This window comes from Mesitornis unicolor, unplaced genomic scaffold (assembly GCF_000695765.1).
Source record: "Mesitornis unicolor isolate BGI_N332 unplaced genomic scaffold, ASM69576v1 scaffold44365, whole genome shotgun sequence".
NCBI lineage: Eukaryota > Metazoa > Chordata > Aves > Mesitornithiformes > Mesitornithidae > Mesitornis > Mesitornis unicolor.
In genome coordinates this window covers 3,689-18,173 of record NW_010185626.1, presented here as the reverse complement: position 1 = coordinate 18,173, position 14,485 = coordinate 3,689, and the positions used below count along the sequence as shown (strand labels likewise).

The following is a 14,485-nucleotide window of genomic DNA, read 5'->3' as shown; positions in this document are numbered from 1 at the left end:
CCAGGCCGTGCCCCCCGCCCGCCCCCGCGCCCCGCACCAACCAGGAGACACTCGCGCCTGTACTGGGTGATCAGCGCCTCGTCCACGCCGCGGTTGGCCCCCTTCAGCAGCAGCTTGGCGTTGCTCTGGTAGGCGTAGATCAGGTACGTCAGGGACTCCTGGTACCTAGGGCAGAGCGTAGGGTCCTGACAGGGTCATGGCTGTGGTGCCGCGGTCCCGGCAGCTCAGGAAAGGTTTCCCACTTGGCCCGAGTGGTAACAAGCACCGGGCCCAGCAGGAAAAGCCAAAGGGTAAACAAACGATGCTCTGCGTCAAGTAATTAATGCTCCCTTCGGTCCAGGAGCCAAACGAGCATCTTGGGCAGAGCCTCTAAAGCCAAGGCTGTGACAACGTGGCCTGAGCAGGAACGGCAGTGCTGATGTGTTCCTGTATTGCCCTGGGAACTCTGCACTTTGGGAGAGTGCTCCAAGAAGGGCACGGGGCGATGTTTTCAGTCCCTTTATGTATTTCTACGGCCGACACTGGGCCTCTGGGGTCAGGTGAACCCACACAGAGACAGGGTTGCCTCAGGGGAACTCCTCTGGTCACTGTGCCCACCCCAACTTGGTGACTTTTCCCTGCCAGCCACCGTCAAATTCAGCTCTGTTTCCATCCACGAATAATTTCCAAAAGCCGTTTTATTTACCAGACTGGAAAAAATCACTTTTCAAATGACAAATCTTTCATAAAACGGCACTGCCCTTCTCCGCATCGCACTATTTATGTAAAGCACAGGTCCTCAAACAGTCAGGAGGAAAACAAGGCCCTTTCAAAAGTCTTGAGAGCCCGGAGAACACCAAAGGCTGTGTTTACACAAAACATAACACCCAATTCAAGGCAGTTTAACCTTAACACAGGGCCCTGAAGAGCAAAAAGAGTGATGGCAATAATTCCTGCAAATCCACCTCAGGAAGTGAGACTGGAAAACCCTGCATTACAGTGGGAAAAGTTAAAGGAAAAATGAGGGAGAAGGCTGCAAAGCCGTGTCAGGAGGTACTCAAACTGTTAACCAGGGCTGACTGTGGATTAAGAAGGGGCTATGGGCAAGCCAAAAGGAAAACCCACTGGCCTCAAACGCAAAGTGCCAGCACGGGTCTGGACCAGGCTGTTCTGTCAAAGGGGCCTCCATTCCCAGGCTGCAGCTTATCTCGCCCGAACGGCCAACGCAAGGCGACTCACTTTCTGTTCTGGTACAGCTCCAGCCCCGTCAGCAGGTAGACGGACACCTTGCGAAACAGGCTGTAGTCCTCGTGCCACTTCTGCGGGGAGCAGCGAGAGGGCAGAGCGTCAGCATCACCCGCAACACACGCGCACGAGTCCATCCCCCAGCCCTTACCCTGTACTCCTCCATGTCCACGTCGTTGGGGCCGATCTCTCGCAGCTTCGCTCGCGCCACCTTCATGATGCTGATGGACCTGCTCCGCGCAAGCAGAGACCACAGGGGTCAGAACCAAACCGCCGCCAGGGCGGCAAAGCCCCGGCCGGGAGCCCACGGCACCGACCTCTCGTCGTAGCTGAGGTTTTTGTCCGCAAACTGCTCGAGCAGCGTCCGCTCCACCACCTGCTGCGGGGCGTTGTTCTGCAGGAAGTAGATGAGCACGTGCTGCAGCCGCGCGTCGTTCTGCGGCGTCGGGGTCTCCCTGGCCAGCAGGTACAGCCGTGAGTACTCCTCGTGGAACGCCTGACGAGAAACGCGCGTCAACGCCGAGCGCGCGCCGGCCTCGCGACAGCAGGGCTGCCACGGGCAAAGCCTCTGCCGCGGCCGCGCTCCACAAACACCTTTCCAACAGCAGCGGGGTGTCCAAACGCTTCTCTGCACGACCACGGCTGACCATTTTGGTAACCCCCTGGCAAGTGCTGGGGTTGTAAAAATCAATTGCAATCCGCTTATATCTACACACGGTGCAAGAGTACCTCGTGATTTACATTCCTGGAGATTTAGAGCACGGGTGGTGTCTCCCAAGTGTCACTTTTAGTTCCATTCCCCTGCCTGTAGGGCCTAACAGCAGCTGCAGTGTTCAGCAGCGCTGATCCCCTCAAATCCCTCCACTCAACACACGTTTTGGTGGACACAATTTACAAGAGAGGTCCCAGTAAGCGTGCGTGTTCAGCACAAAACCCCCTTCTCGAGTGCTGGTTTGTTTCCTTATGATCGCACTGAGGACTGAGACAACAGGTTCTGAAAGGCACGCAAAGAAATCTGCTTTTCATTATCCAGATTGAGAGAACTGCCAATAGGAAAAGGATAAGCAGACAAAAGGTTCTTGTTTCTGCTGGGAGGAGGGAGCTGTTCCCCACAGGCTCTGAACACTGCTCAGAACCCAGGGCTGTGCTGTCACAGCAAGAGCAGAAACAGAAACGCAGGACAGAAAGGCCACGAAACAGTGGAAAAACCGCACAATTCCTTCCCCTCGCACGCCCGGTACATCAATAGAGCATAGATTCTTCATTTTGTGAGCACAGATATCCGTGCTATTGGATTCAGCAAACAAACGAGATACCTTGACGAGCCCTGCTTCAGACCCATCGCGATCAAAGGTCTGCCGGGCTTTCGCAATAGCCAGGATGACCCCTTGCATGGCTGGGCTCAGCATCACCTGCCACGGGCGCAGGAAAACAGACGAGGACAGGAGACATGGGGACAGGGAAAGAAGAGAGGCACGGTGAAGAAAGGAAGACATTTGCAGAAGATAAGGTGCAAAGGAAATCGTATGGACCCCGGCGGGACGAGCCAGAGCTGGGATTCACTTCTGTACCACTCCATCCACACGCACTCGCATGCAGGGGCTCTCAGGCACTTCAAGGTCTATTGGCTGGTTACTCCAAGCCTTGATTTTAGATTTCAGATCCCACCAGTGAGGACAGCAGCCACATCCCCTGCGCCCACTCCACCTTCCTGAGCTATGTAAGGAGAGCAGGGCCTATGGCAGAGCTGTTCATTGTGCCAGCTTCACACCAGCGCACAGCAAACGTACTCAAGGAGCAGCGGTCTCGGTACTGAAATCCAACTGCACTTGTGAGGGAGGGTGAGCCTCCAACGCGCTGCTCGAGCAGCGACGAGTGCGGTTAAGCAGAGTCATTAAATCAGTAGCTGTGGTACCGTGCTATCAGCAGTCAATGCCTTTGAGCGAGGGGATGAAACTCCAACTGAAGACAGCACAGAGGCTTGTCAATAAATTAACGCCGCTGGGATCAATTTTGGTATCGTTGTGCCAGAAAGAAGACTTACAGAACAACGTACAGACCCGATGGTTGAATGCTTTTGCAGAGCTGCTTCTGACGGCATTCAAAAACAAAATTACTAAACTATTTGGTCTGGCTGCCCTCATCCCCACATGGGAAAACGTGAGCAGCATTGTTTCTGTGACAGTCTACGGCCGTACCCAGCCTCGGGAGCGCTCAAAGCCAGCCAACTGCACAGTTGCAGGTTAACGAACGGCAGTAATTAACCCCTGCGCTGGGATCTGTACCTCCTCGTTATATCCATCTGCATCGGATCTAACGGGGATCTTCCCCACGCTGGGGATTTCCACCTCAGAGACCTGCGAGCTGCCCTGGGCAGCAGCTGCCGCGTCCGGAGCGTCCTGCGCCGGCGCTGCCTGCACCGTCAGGGCGGTTTCTCCCGGCTGGGCCATCAGCGGCTCTGCCTCCGTGGGCTGCGGCCAGGGAGAGAGGAGAGAAAGAGCGAGAGAAGTCAAAGCAAAACACAGGAAAGCAAAAGGGGACAGAGTGAAACGTGGCACAGCTGCAGAAGGACACGGAAATGGAAAAAGCACAGGTCTGTCAAGGAGAATAACACCACAGGGTTCGTCCCGGGCCAGGGCTCAGCTCCTACCTTGCACAGAGCCGCCTCCACCCCGTTCTTCTCGTAGGCGTCGGCGGTGTTGGCGATGGCCTTGGCAGTCTGCTCCTTGGCGATCATGGCGTGCTCCGAGGACAGCGTGCGTACGCTCTGCTCACAGACCGCAGACGGATCTGTGGGACAGAGGAAAGCATCAGTGAGCACGAACAGCAGGATCTCTCCTCCTGATCTACCATGTCCTGTGTTCTGTCCATGTGGGATGGAGCCGCTGCTGCCTTCACCAGGAGGTGACAGCGTTTCCCTGTGAGCCTGTGCACAGCAGCAGGTACAGCACACACCATCAGGGACTGCCAAGTAACGCTGCCCCACTCCGGAGAGCAGCGCTCGAGCATTTTCTGCTCGATGTTTATTAAAAAAATAACGAGTCTGGAAGTGGAATGAGATGAACCCATTACGATTAAACGAATGGAAAACAGCCTGGAAGGATGCACGTGCAGACATGGACAACCAGCCTTCTGCATGGCCAGGACAGAGCCTCTGCCAGTTGCCCTTGCTGCTTCACCCACCGTTCCCCCAGGCATCCATAAATTCAGGCCAGGCTCCCAGGCAGCGCTGTGTGCGCCCCGCTGCCCATCACCCACGTCAACACGGTTTGCAGATGCAGACGGGGATTACCTGGTCCTGACTCAGATGAGGGGTCCTGCGACTCGGAGGCGGGCGAGGGCTCCATCTGCGGGATCTTGCAGGACTGCTCCTCCTCCCACTCCTCGGCCTCCTGCTCCAGCCGCCAGTTCTGCTCCTGCACGTAGAGCCGCAGCTCCGGGGGCAGCGCCTCCGTCTCCGTCCCAGCCTGTCCCCCCTCGCAGCCACCATCCGCGTCTGCGTGAAACACGTGGAAGAAAACGCCTTGGAGCTGGACCCCACCACCGGGGACTAAACAAACACACCATGTTACGGAGCCAAATTTCTACTGGCTTTGTGATTTAAGACCATTCAGAAGCTACAGCGCAAAATTAAAGACAAACCCACAGACCTATCTGAAACAAAACCCGGTTCTGTTCTACCACTGGATGGCATTGATCACAGAGGAACGCCAAAAACAGCGCCTGCTGATGCAGGACGTCAGAAACGCATCCTTATTCAAGGCCAGTGCACAGAAAACAGCGTCTGAACTGCCAAGAGCTGGAAAATTCCCAGTTCAGCTGGAGACACCGTACCTACAATGCTACATAGCACAGAAAGGTAGGGAACTGCGTGGATCCAACACCATGTGCATCATGCTGCTATTTCTCAGCACCTTTTAGATCTACTTCGGTATTTGGTTTGAAAATGGCACAAAACCTGACCAGCAGCAGCTTCAGACAAGGCCTAAAATTTATCAAAAGCAAGCGGCAATTCTCTACACCAGATATTTCTTATGCACCCATCGTAAAAGCAAAGCATCCTCAGAAAAAACGACGAAAGTTGCATTAAATAGGGGGGGAAAAAAGCCCAAAGCACGGGTTCATTTCAGAAATGGAACTGTGATGGGAAGACAGACAAAGAACAACCTCCAGAAACCCATCAGCCACATTCAGCAGTGAACAGAGCGACGGTTCTCCATTGTTTCTTGCTATTTATTACAGCAAAATGAACCACGCGTGAAATTATTAGGTTCTTCTACAGCTGCTTGCCCTGTATAGTGCCACGTGCACGATAATTCTCCACAGAACTATTTATAAGTTGGCACTGCAAATGTACTCGTGAGCCTCAGCCGCTGCTACCAATAACTCATGCACTACGAAAGGCTGCATAAAAAGAGCCCCATTTAGGTTCAGTATCACGGTATCACCAAAAACCAGGCCAGCAAGTCAGAAAGTGTGGTAAAAATGGGAGGAATAAAGTGGGAGCCCTTTCACGTGCCCTCGCAAAGGAAACACTGCCGTATAAACGATATAAAGAGTCACGGTGAAAAACTCCAGCAGCAGAGCCACGTTCCAAGTGGCAAAATGGGAGCTTGAATATTCACACACGTTAATAAGCCACAAAGCGCTGTGCTGAATCGCCCAGCACAGCTCTGTTGGCAACCTTAATGAATGGGGTTTGGAGCAAATGACTTCCCTTCTACCAGGGGTGCAGTTTTTGGCGTTGTGAAGAGCCAGCTGTGCCAAGGAGACGCTGAGGAACCCAACGATGATAACGCACCAAGGCCTAAGGAAGCAGCGGCTGCGGTACCTGCGGCGCCGCGGGGCTCCCGATCGCTGGTGTACATCAGGCAGTAGGCGCTGGCGTTCCGCAGGCCCCCGAACGAGTCCCTCTGCAGCTCCTCCCAGCACGACTCAGTCACCGCCACGTCGTTGTACTTGAGCCAGCTCTGCCGGCCCTGGTCGTAGACGTAGGCCCAGTAGTGACCAGCGTTCGCTTGCCCTTCGTGGACCAAGACCGCGTGCAGGCGATAGGGAACCTGTGAGTTCACACGGACATCGTCTTCAGACGCACTTTTAGTCAATGACTTTGCCTGACCTCTGCACCAAATCGCAGATATGCCCAAAGCTGTAGCCTAGGACCAAACTCTGTTCATGTGGTAAACTTCCCACCAGGTAAGAACTGACCTTTAAGGAGAAAAATCAGCATGATTTTCACAGAGAATCCTTTATCTACCTCATCATAATATTGAGTTTTTTTAAATACAATGTGGACAACTTAAACCGACAGCGATGAACAAAAAGCAGCATCAACACCACCAGTTTAATGGTTCCCTAGCGAAGCAGCATTTCCTACCTGTTGGAGGAGGGGGTCACAGTACATCTGTTCAATGGACAGGCTGATCCTGGCAATGGACTCCTTCAGATCTGCCAACATCACAAATGAGAGAAATTCATCAACACTAATGACTACTCGTCAGGCTAACCCGCCCCCTTCACTTCCAAAGACGGAAGCTATGCAGTAAGCATCAGATACACCCAACACCAGGGCTGGGGCCTGCACAGAACTCGTCGCAGGTCAGGACGTACCCAGCAAGCACAGAGGGAAATGAGCTGGCGTTCGACAGCAAAATGACAGCAATGAAGCTGGGGCCAACCTTGCACATCTCGTTCGATCTCGCTCCTCCATCGCTGCAGACACGTCTGAACCAGGCTCAGCTCCTCCTCGGAAACTGCCTGAGGAGCCGGGTGCTCGCTCGTCTCCATTTCCTCTGGAGAAGCACACGGCTGCGGTGGCGCACTCGACTTCTGCTGCGGCGAGGGGTTTGCCGAAAAGAAAGCCCCGTCTTCAGGCTCCCCGTCCTTCCTCTCTAGTGAGCTGCAAAGAAAAGCCAAGAGCAGTGGACAGGCTTTTAATTCTCCTTTTAGAAAAGAATATGAAATCAACCACAGAACAACTGCTCCAGAGCCAGAGCAGGACTTCCCTTCCAAGACAGTACAAAACCTGAAGAGAACAGTGCATTGAGATGTACTTCTTCCTTAAGAGACCAATTAAAATACAGGACACAGAAAAGCTAAACTTCTTACAGAACTCTGTAAGTACAGCTCCACAGTGAACGACTCCAAAAATTCCTTCCCTTACCACTAAGAACCTGATGTATTTACTCAGCTTAATTTAGAGCGAAAACCAACCATGCTGGGCATGTTTGTAATAATGCAATAATGCAGCGATTTACTGGTTGGTGAAGCAAAAAAAATTAGCAGACTAACCACAAAGAGTACATAATTTAACTCAGAATTGCTGCTTAGACAGGGAATATGGTGATGTTTTTGGAAAAGGAAGAACTGACTTGATGCAGTGTTATATTCACACAAACAGAACCAAACTGGGAGCAAACCGAGTACCTGCAGAGGCATTCACACACTACAGCATCACGCTCCCCAGTGCCCAGTTAAATAGTCCAGTTTTGGAGTGCCAAGCAGCAGCACTGCGCTGCAAGGCGAGGTGTTCCCCCACCCAGGGTCTGTGTTTGTTTGTTTGCTGACCTGTCTGGCTGCGAGGCCACGTCCGGAACAGGGGGCCGGGTGTGGGACCGCAGGGGCGCTGCCCGAGGGCCCCGCGCCGCTGCCTTGGTGGCGACGAACTCCAGGACGTACCGCAGCATGTCGGGCAGGGGAAAGCGGGCGGCGCCAGAGCCGTACTCCATGTACCTGTGGAGAAACACGGGAACGCCATGCTGGGGTGATCCCTGAGGGACACCGGAACAGCGATGGGACGGGATGGAGACAGCCACACCAGCGACGGGAGCCGTGTCCGAAAGCACCGCCCCATGCTTCTCAGAGCAAACCCGGCGCTGCTTCTCCTGCCCCTACAAGTTTCCATTCTATGGGAGAGCTCTTTTGTAAGGACGCATCTGCACGCTCCCATGGAGCACAGCAATAACATCAGTGGACTTCTCACCTCTCCAGCTTCTGCTGCAGAACCCCCAGTTTCTCCTTCAGTCTCCTCATTTCTTCTCTCTTCCTCTGGATAAGCTCTTTACTGCAGTAGAGGTATCTGAACAGGGAAACAGAGAGCCCCTCCACGTGAGGTTTTTACTTCCGATAGCCACAATCGTTCACAAATACTTCAGCATCCTTCCTCGCTCACCCGTAAGACCTGCTTAATTGCTTTAATTGCAAATAAAGCGATAGCTTTGAACGTACCGAGGAGCAGCGCAACTCACCTGTCCATATAAATAGTCTGGGGAAACTCTAGCCTGGTGTGAATTTTCTCTGGCTGCCTTAGTGACTGATTGAACTCAAATCGGGAGAGTTCAAAGGTCAGAACTGGTGGGAGTTTTGTAAACCAGCGCTGTAACAAAAGCAGAAATGCCCCCAAAGGGACTTGTTTTAAGATGACTGCTAAACAGCACATTTTAGACCGATCCTAAATGTCAGTTTGTCTTTAAATACTGATTTAGTATTTATTTGGTTTAGAGAGTGATGAGACAAAAAGCTAAATTTTACGAGATTAAAATTTCCCCTTCCATTGTACACTTTGTGAAGAAGCTTCGTTTCCATTGCCTGCCGCATAATTGATGGATTATTAACGGGTCCAACACCGATTCTTACACAATTAGCAGACACTAAGCAAACTGGACGCCAGCTGAGAGCCTCCAGGAGAGGTTTTCCCAGTGCAGAGCACATGCAGTGATGGAGAGCAGAACAGAAGCCCTTAAGCAGCGCCCGATCGCTCGTCCTCTCTCAGTCTAGGCACAAGCTGTCCATTTTGGAAGATGCAGAGAAGAACCCCCCTTTCTGCCCATTTCATGCACCGCTTCAAGGATTCTCGGCTGGGTTTTCACCTCCTCTCCCTCTTCCCAGCACATCCTGCTGCAACGAATCTGCCCCACGCCAAACGGCGGCAGCACATTTTAGATCTAAAATACTTCAACAAAGGTGAATTTTAAAAGTTACTACTAAAAAACCTTTGGGAGGAAATGGGCAGGTAGCAGAGCCTTTTGAGAAGCAGCCCAATCTCCATGAACACGGCAGGAATGATGTACACACCCATGATCTGGGAGAAATGTAAGCTCTCACTGACCCCACTGATGCCTTGAGTACGCTCACACGCACTCTCAAATACAAAATGCACCTTATGCTCAATGTGCCCTGTCATGCAGTCCTCTAGCCACAACATCCTAGGAAGGGAAACTAAGATGCATTTTTCCAGTGGGATCTCTTAGGAATAAACCCAGAGCCTTTCTCCCTATCGGTACAAAGGAGGAGTCCAACATCTCCACAATTATCCAGTGTCCCTCGTCTTTTGGAGAAGGATTTGCAGGAACGGGAAAGCTGGGATTGAAAAGGACCTGTGAGCTGCTACATCTCCTCCCCTCTGGCTCCCAGTTTGATCCACTATCACCCACGTCTGCTCTAAATGCACCCGCACAGCTTCAGGCCGGCACTGGGAGCACCAGGAGCAGACACTGCAGGGCTTTGTTTCTCCTCTGCAGCACATTTTGGACGTTCCCATGGAGCTGAAACACCTTTCCCTGCCGCGCTGCACATTTCCTACTGTTGTTTCCCAGCCTTTCCCTAAGACAACTTCTCAGCCGCTCTCACACACGTAGGACGCTGAATGTAACTTCGCTGCAACTGAATATTTGATGATTGCTTTGTGATTCAAGAGATTTAAAAAGAAAATAAGTCAGCACAGTCAGAAGAGTGAAGATGAGAAGGAAAAAACCACACACTGCAATAGGGAGAAAGAGACAAATCACAAATGGCATACCATGGAGTTAAGCACTGTACTTTTACCCTCCGAAAATGTGGAGGCAGTGGTTCTCCCCCTACTCAGGTACAGGTAGGCTTCAACAGAAAGAGAGAGACTTTACCACACTTGCATCAGAAGCAGACGTTTACCTTTGTCATTAAATACAAGCTGCTCACACTGCTTATCTAGGACAACACATCTTTACAAATAAGCAAAGACAGCGCCTCACCACGTACATTTACGTGAGAGTGCAAGTATCCAGCAAATACCTTCTCATCAGTTCTTGGGGAACATTCACAGTCGCCATTCACAGCTACCAGAGCACACCGAGGCACCCCTGCCCACATGCATTGCTTTTTGGAGCCAAACTGACCTGCAGTCCGTACTCCACCGACCGCGACGCTGCCGCCGCATCCACCTCTCCCTCCACCATGGCTCCTTCCAAGCACTCGCTCAAGTTGTGATAATCATTTACCCGCAGGGGATACTGGCCAAAGGTTTCGATCTTGGAAAAGGTATTGCCTGCATGATGGAAACGATACAAAACTGTGACCTGACTGTGGAGAACAAAACCCCTGCCTAACTCAAGGCTTTGCTGTCAGCACCACTCGCAGGAACCGAAACACAAAAAGAGCTCCTGTGTGCACGTCTATAACCACGAGCCTCCATATAAATGAGCACTCAGGAGTGCTGACTGCTTTCAGAACACAGACTTCAACAGTTACAGGCAATTTCATCAGGTTTAAAGAACGGTGCCACTCCATCAGGAACGTGCCACAAAAGCCTGCGGCACCGCTGCTACAAATCCAAGCGCCCACAGGAGTTAAGCAGCGCCTCTGCCAAACCCTGCACTCACCCTCATGGACGCCCTCCGTCAAGAAAGTCCCGTAGAAAAGCTGCACCATCGGGTTTTCGGATTTGTCCCCAGGGGTCCTGTTTCGGAAGGAAAAGCACGCGTTCATTTTTAGCTGCCAAAAGGCCCCAAGTCATCATCTAAGCCTGTGCTTGGGAACCTTCCTACGGGCAAAAGCAAAGCTTTCTACCAAGGATAAGCACAGAGGAAGCTTCTCATCTGCTTCCACACTCAAAGCACATCATAACACTTATGCTGGCAAGGGAAAGAAGCAAACCAGTTAAGGCGCTACCTGTGGAAATGCAGTTCCAAAACCCAGATCTGTCACGTACACCACTTCTGTGGAGTTCCCCTAAAAAGCACATTTATTCTGCGGGCCCCGTTGGCACCAGATAAAATCCTATGCTTACAGAAAATGTACATACGGAACTTCCTAAGCAGAGTTCAAGCCTAAGGAGCATCATCCTCAGCAAAGAAGAAACTCAGATTTACTCAAAATTTTCACATCGAGCCCTCTGGTTTATTAAGGCACCGCATTTAAAACCTGTTTTTACAACCTGCTTCTCCCCAGCGCCAGGTCACAGGAAACTCACTTGACGTTCACAGCCAGCTGGAAGGCGTCCTCCAGCCAGTCCAGCAGTTTGTGTGTGAACTCGCTCACGTCTTGCTGGAAGAGAGACAGAAGCCGAGAGTCACGCGACAGCGCCCGGAAAGCGTCTCCACGTCTGCGCCCCGCAGACCTGCTGGAACGCACCCGGCTGCTGCGGCTGCACCCGCCCGCGCAGCAGCGCGAAACCCCAGCGCTGGTTTAGACCCATAATGAACGCCCTGCTCATCTGAAAACTAGAGCAGAGGAAATTACTGCCATCGCTCCCAACCACCCAGATGGTGCTGGGTAGAGCGCTGTTACGCTGGCTGTTTAATTAGCAAGGCGTACATTTCGCCTAAACGACGCGGGGACAGCTGCTTGTCGCTTGACAAACATGGGGAGAGGGCTCCGAAAGCAGCAGCGGGATGAGGTGAAACAGGACTGTGTTTGGAGGAAAGCAAAAGGCTTTCAATGAGGTTTTACCTGCTGCTGTTCAGCCGAGCGAAACGCATCCCGCAGGAGTTCCAGCGCTGCGGAGGGGTCTACAAACTTACTGCGCGTCCCCAGCATCAACGCAAACAGACGCTGAAGCTCTTGCATGAAGGCAATGTTTCTTTTTCCCTGCAGTGCAAAAAGAAGAGAAGCCAAATCCTTCCTGCAGCTCAAACAAAGCAGCATCCTACAGCTGAGAGCCACGCAACACCGCAGGCACACACCACCAGCGGTACCCTAACAACCCAGAAAGAGGGGACATCAGAGAGGACAAAAGCAAAGACACGCGGTGCCATTTCTGGGAATCAACCCGGTCTCCCAAAGGATGCGTGGGACAAACAACTGAACTAAAACAAAACCTTTAGAGAAAAGAGTGACAGAAACAACTGCTAAAACAGAAGGCAAAACCTGGTGAATTTATTGTGTCTGCACTTTGGGTTTTGAGAGTGTCAAGGGCACACGAGTAAAGCAAAGTCAGTGGCCACAGGCCAGAACGACAACAAGCAGGGGATGGCTCATGTGCCTTTTCCTCCAAATATTTCCTAGGCGCCTTCTGCAGAAGGCACTGGGGCACAAGGACCTTCAGGCTGCTCAGTACCCGCTCCTCTGCGGCGCGGGCGAGCAAACCAACAATCTGGAGCTAACAAAGGAGATTTATGGACACACTTCTCCCTGCGCCACAGCGAGAAGCTCTAGAGGAAAGCTTTACGAGAAGCATCTGATTTTTCCTACAGTGATTGTGTCTTTGACAAGTATTTCCCAAATTCGTCTTTAACGCAGTCTGACAATTTGAAATCCATTAAACGCAGGCACAGGAGTCTCAGATGGTCCCAAATTAAATCTGCTTAGAGAAAGAGAATGGCACAGCACAAAAGAGGGAGACTTTACAGCGTCAGTGGATGAACACTTACAGTGTGACTGCGGGTGCTCTCCAGCACGTTTTGTGGGAGGGAGTACCCCAGGACCAGCCTCCGAAACTCGGGCAACTGAAACAGAGACTGGATGACGGCGCTAAACCAGCAGAGAGGGCAGGAAGTCAGCACCCACGAGGATCTGACCCACCGCAATTCCCTGCCCCGCTGCCACTCTCTTACTCCACTGCTTTTTGGTTAACTCCTAATTTTTGGATGGCCTCGTGTTACTGAACCATCACCGCCCAGTGGATTCGTACCCACCAAAGAACAAAACCTCATCCTGCCACTTCTAGGAAACACATAACCACGTCAGGACAGACCATCCTATTCTGTGTAGGCGAGCTTGCAAAAACACCCAGGAACAAGCTGCAGGGAGAAGGAGCTCATGTGAAGCTTCCTCAGTGCCTCTCAGAGCTGGAGACATGCGCTGATTCACGTCTACCTGCTGATGTGAGCTGGTTACAACACACACATCTGCTCAGCTCCACTTATTGCTGCCTCTTCTTCTGTACGTTATCGCTAATAATATCTGCTGCCTCGCTGCTTATTCGTTCAATCAGCTATGCCAGTGTATTCCATTAACTGGAATATGATAGGCTGTGCATCATGGAGCCAACAATAACCGCACTAAATTAAATTATCAGTTCACTTTGCCAGTCTAGCTTCTGTCATTCAGCAAGCATTTGGACATCACTGCACCAAAAAAAGCCTGCATAAGTTCACACAGATTATAGGTATCTATTTGTACACAAAGTCTATTTAACAGCTTTGGCTCTTTCTGTGCACGCCCAGAACAAATCACAATCATCAAATGGAAAGGGAAGTCTCACTTGAGCACGGGCACACAGCTACCACTTCACAGAGCTGCTGCACGTTTAATTCTAACCATAAGCATTTTGACTCCAGGACCGCAGCACCTCCAGAACCTTTCCAGCAGATTACCTGGATGACGGCGCTAAACCAGCACGTGTTTCCAATGTTCTTCATCCCAACGGGCCAGTCGCCCACTCTTCTCCAGTCGTTCTGCTTGGGCTTCTCTCCCCAGATTTCACAGCGTTTCCTTTTGGGGCGAGTCTTGCATTCAGCAGAATGCGCTTCCTGCGGCCTGTCATGACAGACACACGCCGTGCTGTGAAACACCACCTCACAGCGACTCTGGACCCAACTACGACCCAAGCTCCCTCTGAAAGCAGCAGGTATTCACCCGGCAGGTGATCTATATTTGTTTTATCACTACCAGCTCAAGCACCCACTTAGGATACCCGGGGGAACCAGAAGCAATTGGTGGAGCCACCGACCTTTCAGCAGCGTCTCGTTCTGCAGCCCGAGCTTTGGGCGATTCCAGCAGCTTGCAGTCGGGCGCGTGGTGGTCGTCGCTGTGCTTAGGGGCAAGCGCAGCAATAACATCTAGGAGCAGAGGCAGCAGTCTGATCAGTTTTCCACCAGCAGCAGGAAACCTTCCTTTCTAAAGAATTTCTAGAAAACGTTACACCTCACAAATGGCATTTTCTAATTGATTCCAGCGTAATTTTCCAGCTCAAGTATTAAATACAAATCCCTGTAGCTTGGATCGTGCTAGGGAACCAAAAAAGCCTGGCTGAGGAGAACAGGACAGAGCACGTGGCCATGTATCG

At 51.8% G+C, this 14,485-nt stretch overlaps 1 protein-coding gene across 1 annotated transcript in view; it reads right to left on the bottom strand.

Annotated features, from left to right (window-relative positions):
- USP28 (ubiquitin specific peptidase 28) overlaps positions 1-14,485 on the bottom strand; it is a gene marked incomplete at its 3' end in the record, with an annotated part of 18,631 nt that overhangs the window by 2,379 nt on the left and 1,767 nt on the right. The window contains exons 3-23 of the mRNA XM_010184902.1: positions 14,150-14,258; positions 13,794-13,956; positions 12,849-12,935; positions 11,929-12,066; positions 11,450-11,523; positions 10,860-10,936; positions 10,377-10,525; positions 8,472-8,599; positions 8,207-8,302; positions 7,792-7,956; positions 6,903-7,123; positions 6,602-6,672; positions 6,056-6,284; positions 4,517-4,720; positions 3,875-4,014; positions 3,510-3,695; positions 2,541-2,636; positions 1,542-1,720; positions 1,376-1,454; positions 1,219-1,298; positions 42-165 (exon numbers count right to left, since the gene is read on the bottom strand). Of these exons, the coding sequence (XP_010183204.1) occupies positions 42-165; positions 1,219-1,298; positions 1,376-1,454; positions 1,542-1,720; positions 2,541-2,636; positions 3,510-3,695; positions 3,875-4,014; positions 4,517-4,720; positions 6,056-6,284; positions 6,602-6,672; positions 6,903-7,123; positions 7,792-7,956; positions 8,207-8,302; positions 8,472-8,599; positions 10,377-10,525; positions 10,860-10,936; positions 11,450-11,523; positions 11,929-12,066; positions 12,849-12,935; positions 13,794-13,956; positions 14,150-14,258 (2,795 nt within the window). The remainder of the gene's footprint in view (positions 1-41; positions 166-1,218; positions 1,299-1,375; positions 1,455-1,541; positions 1,721-2,540; positions 2,637-3,509; positions 3,696-3,874; positions 4,015-4,516; positions 4,721-6,055; positions 6,285-6,601; positions 6,673-6,902; positions 7,124-7,791; positions 7,957-8,206; positions 8,303-8,471; positions 8,600-10,376; positions 10,526-10,859; positions 10,937-11,449; positions 11,524-11,928; positions 12,067-12,848; positions 12,936-13,793; positions 13,957-14,149; positions 14,259-14,485) is intronic.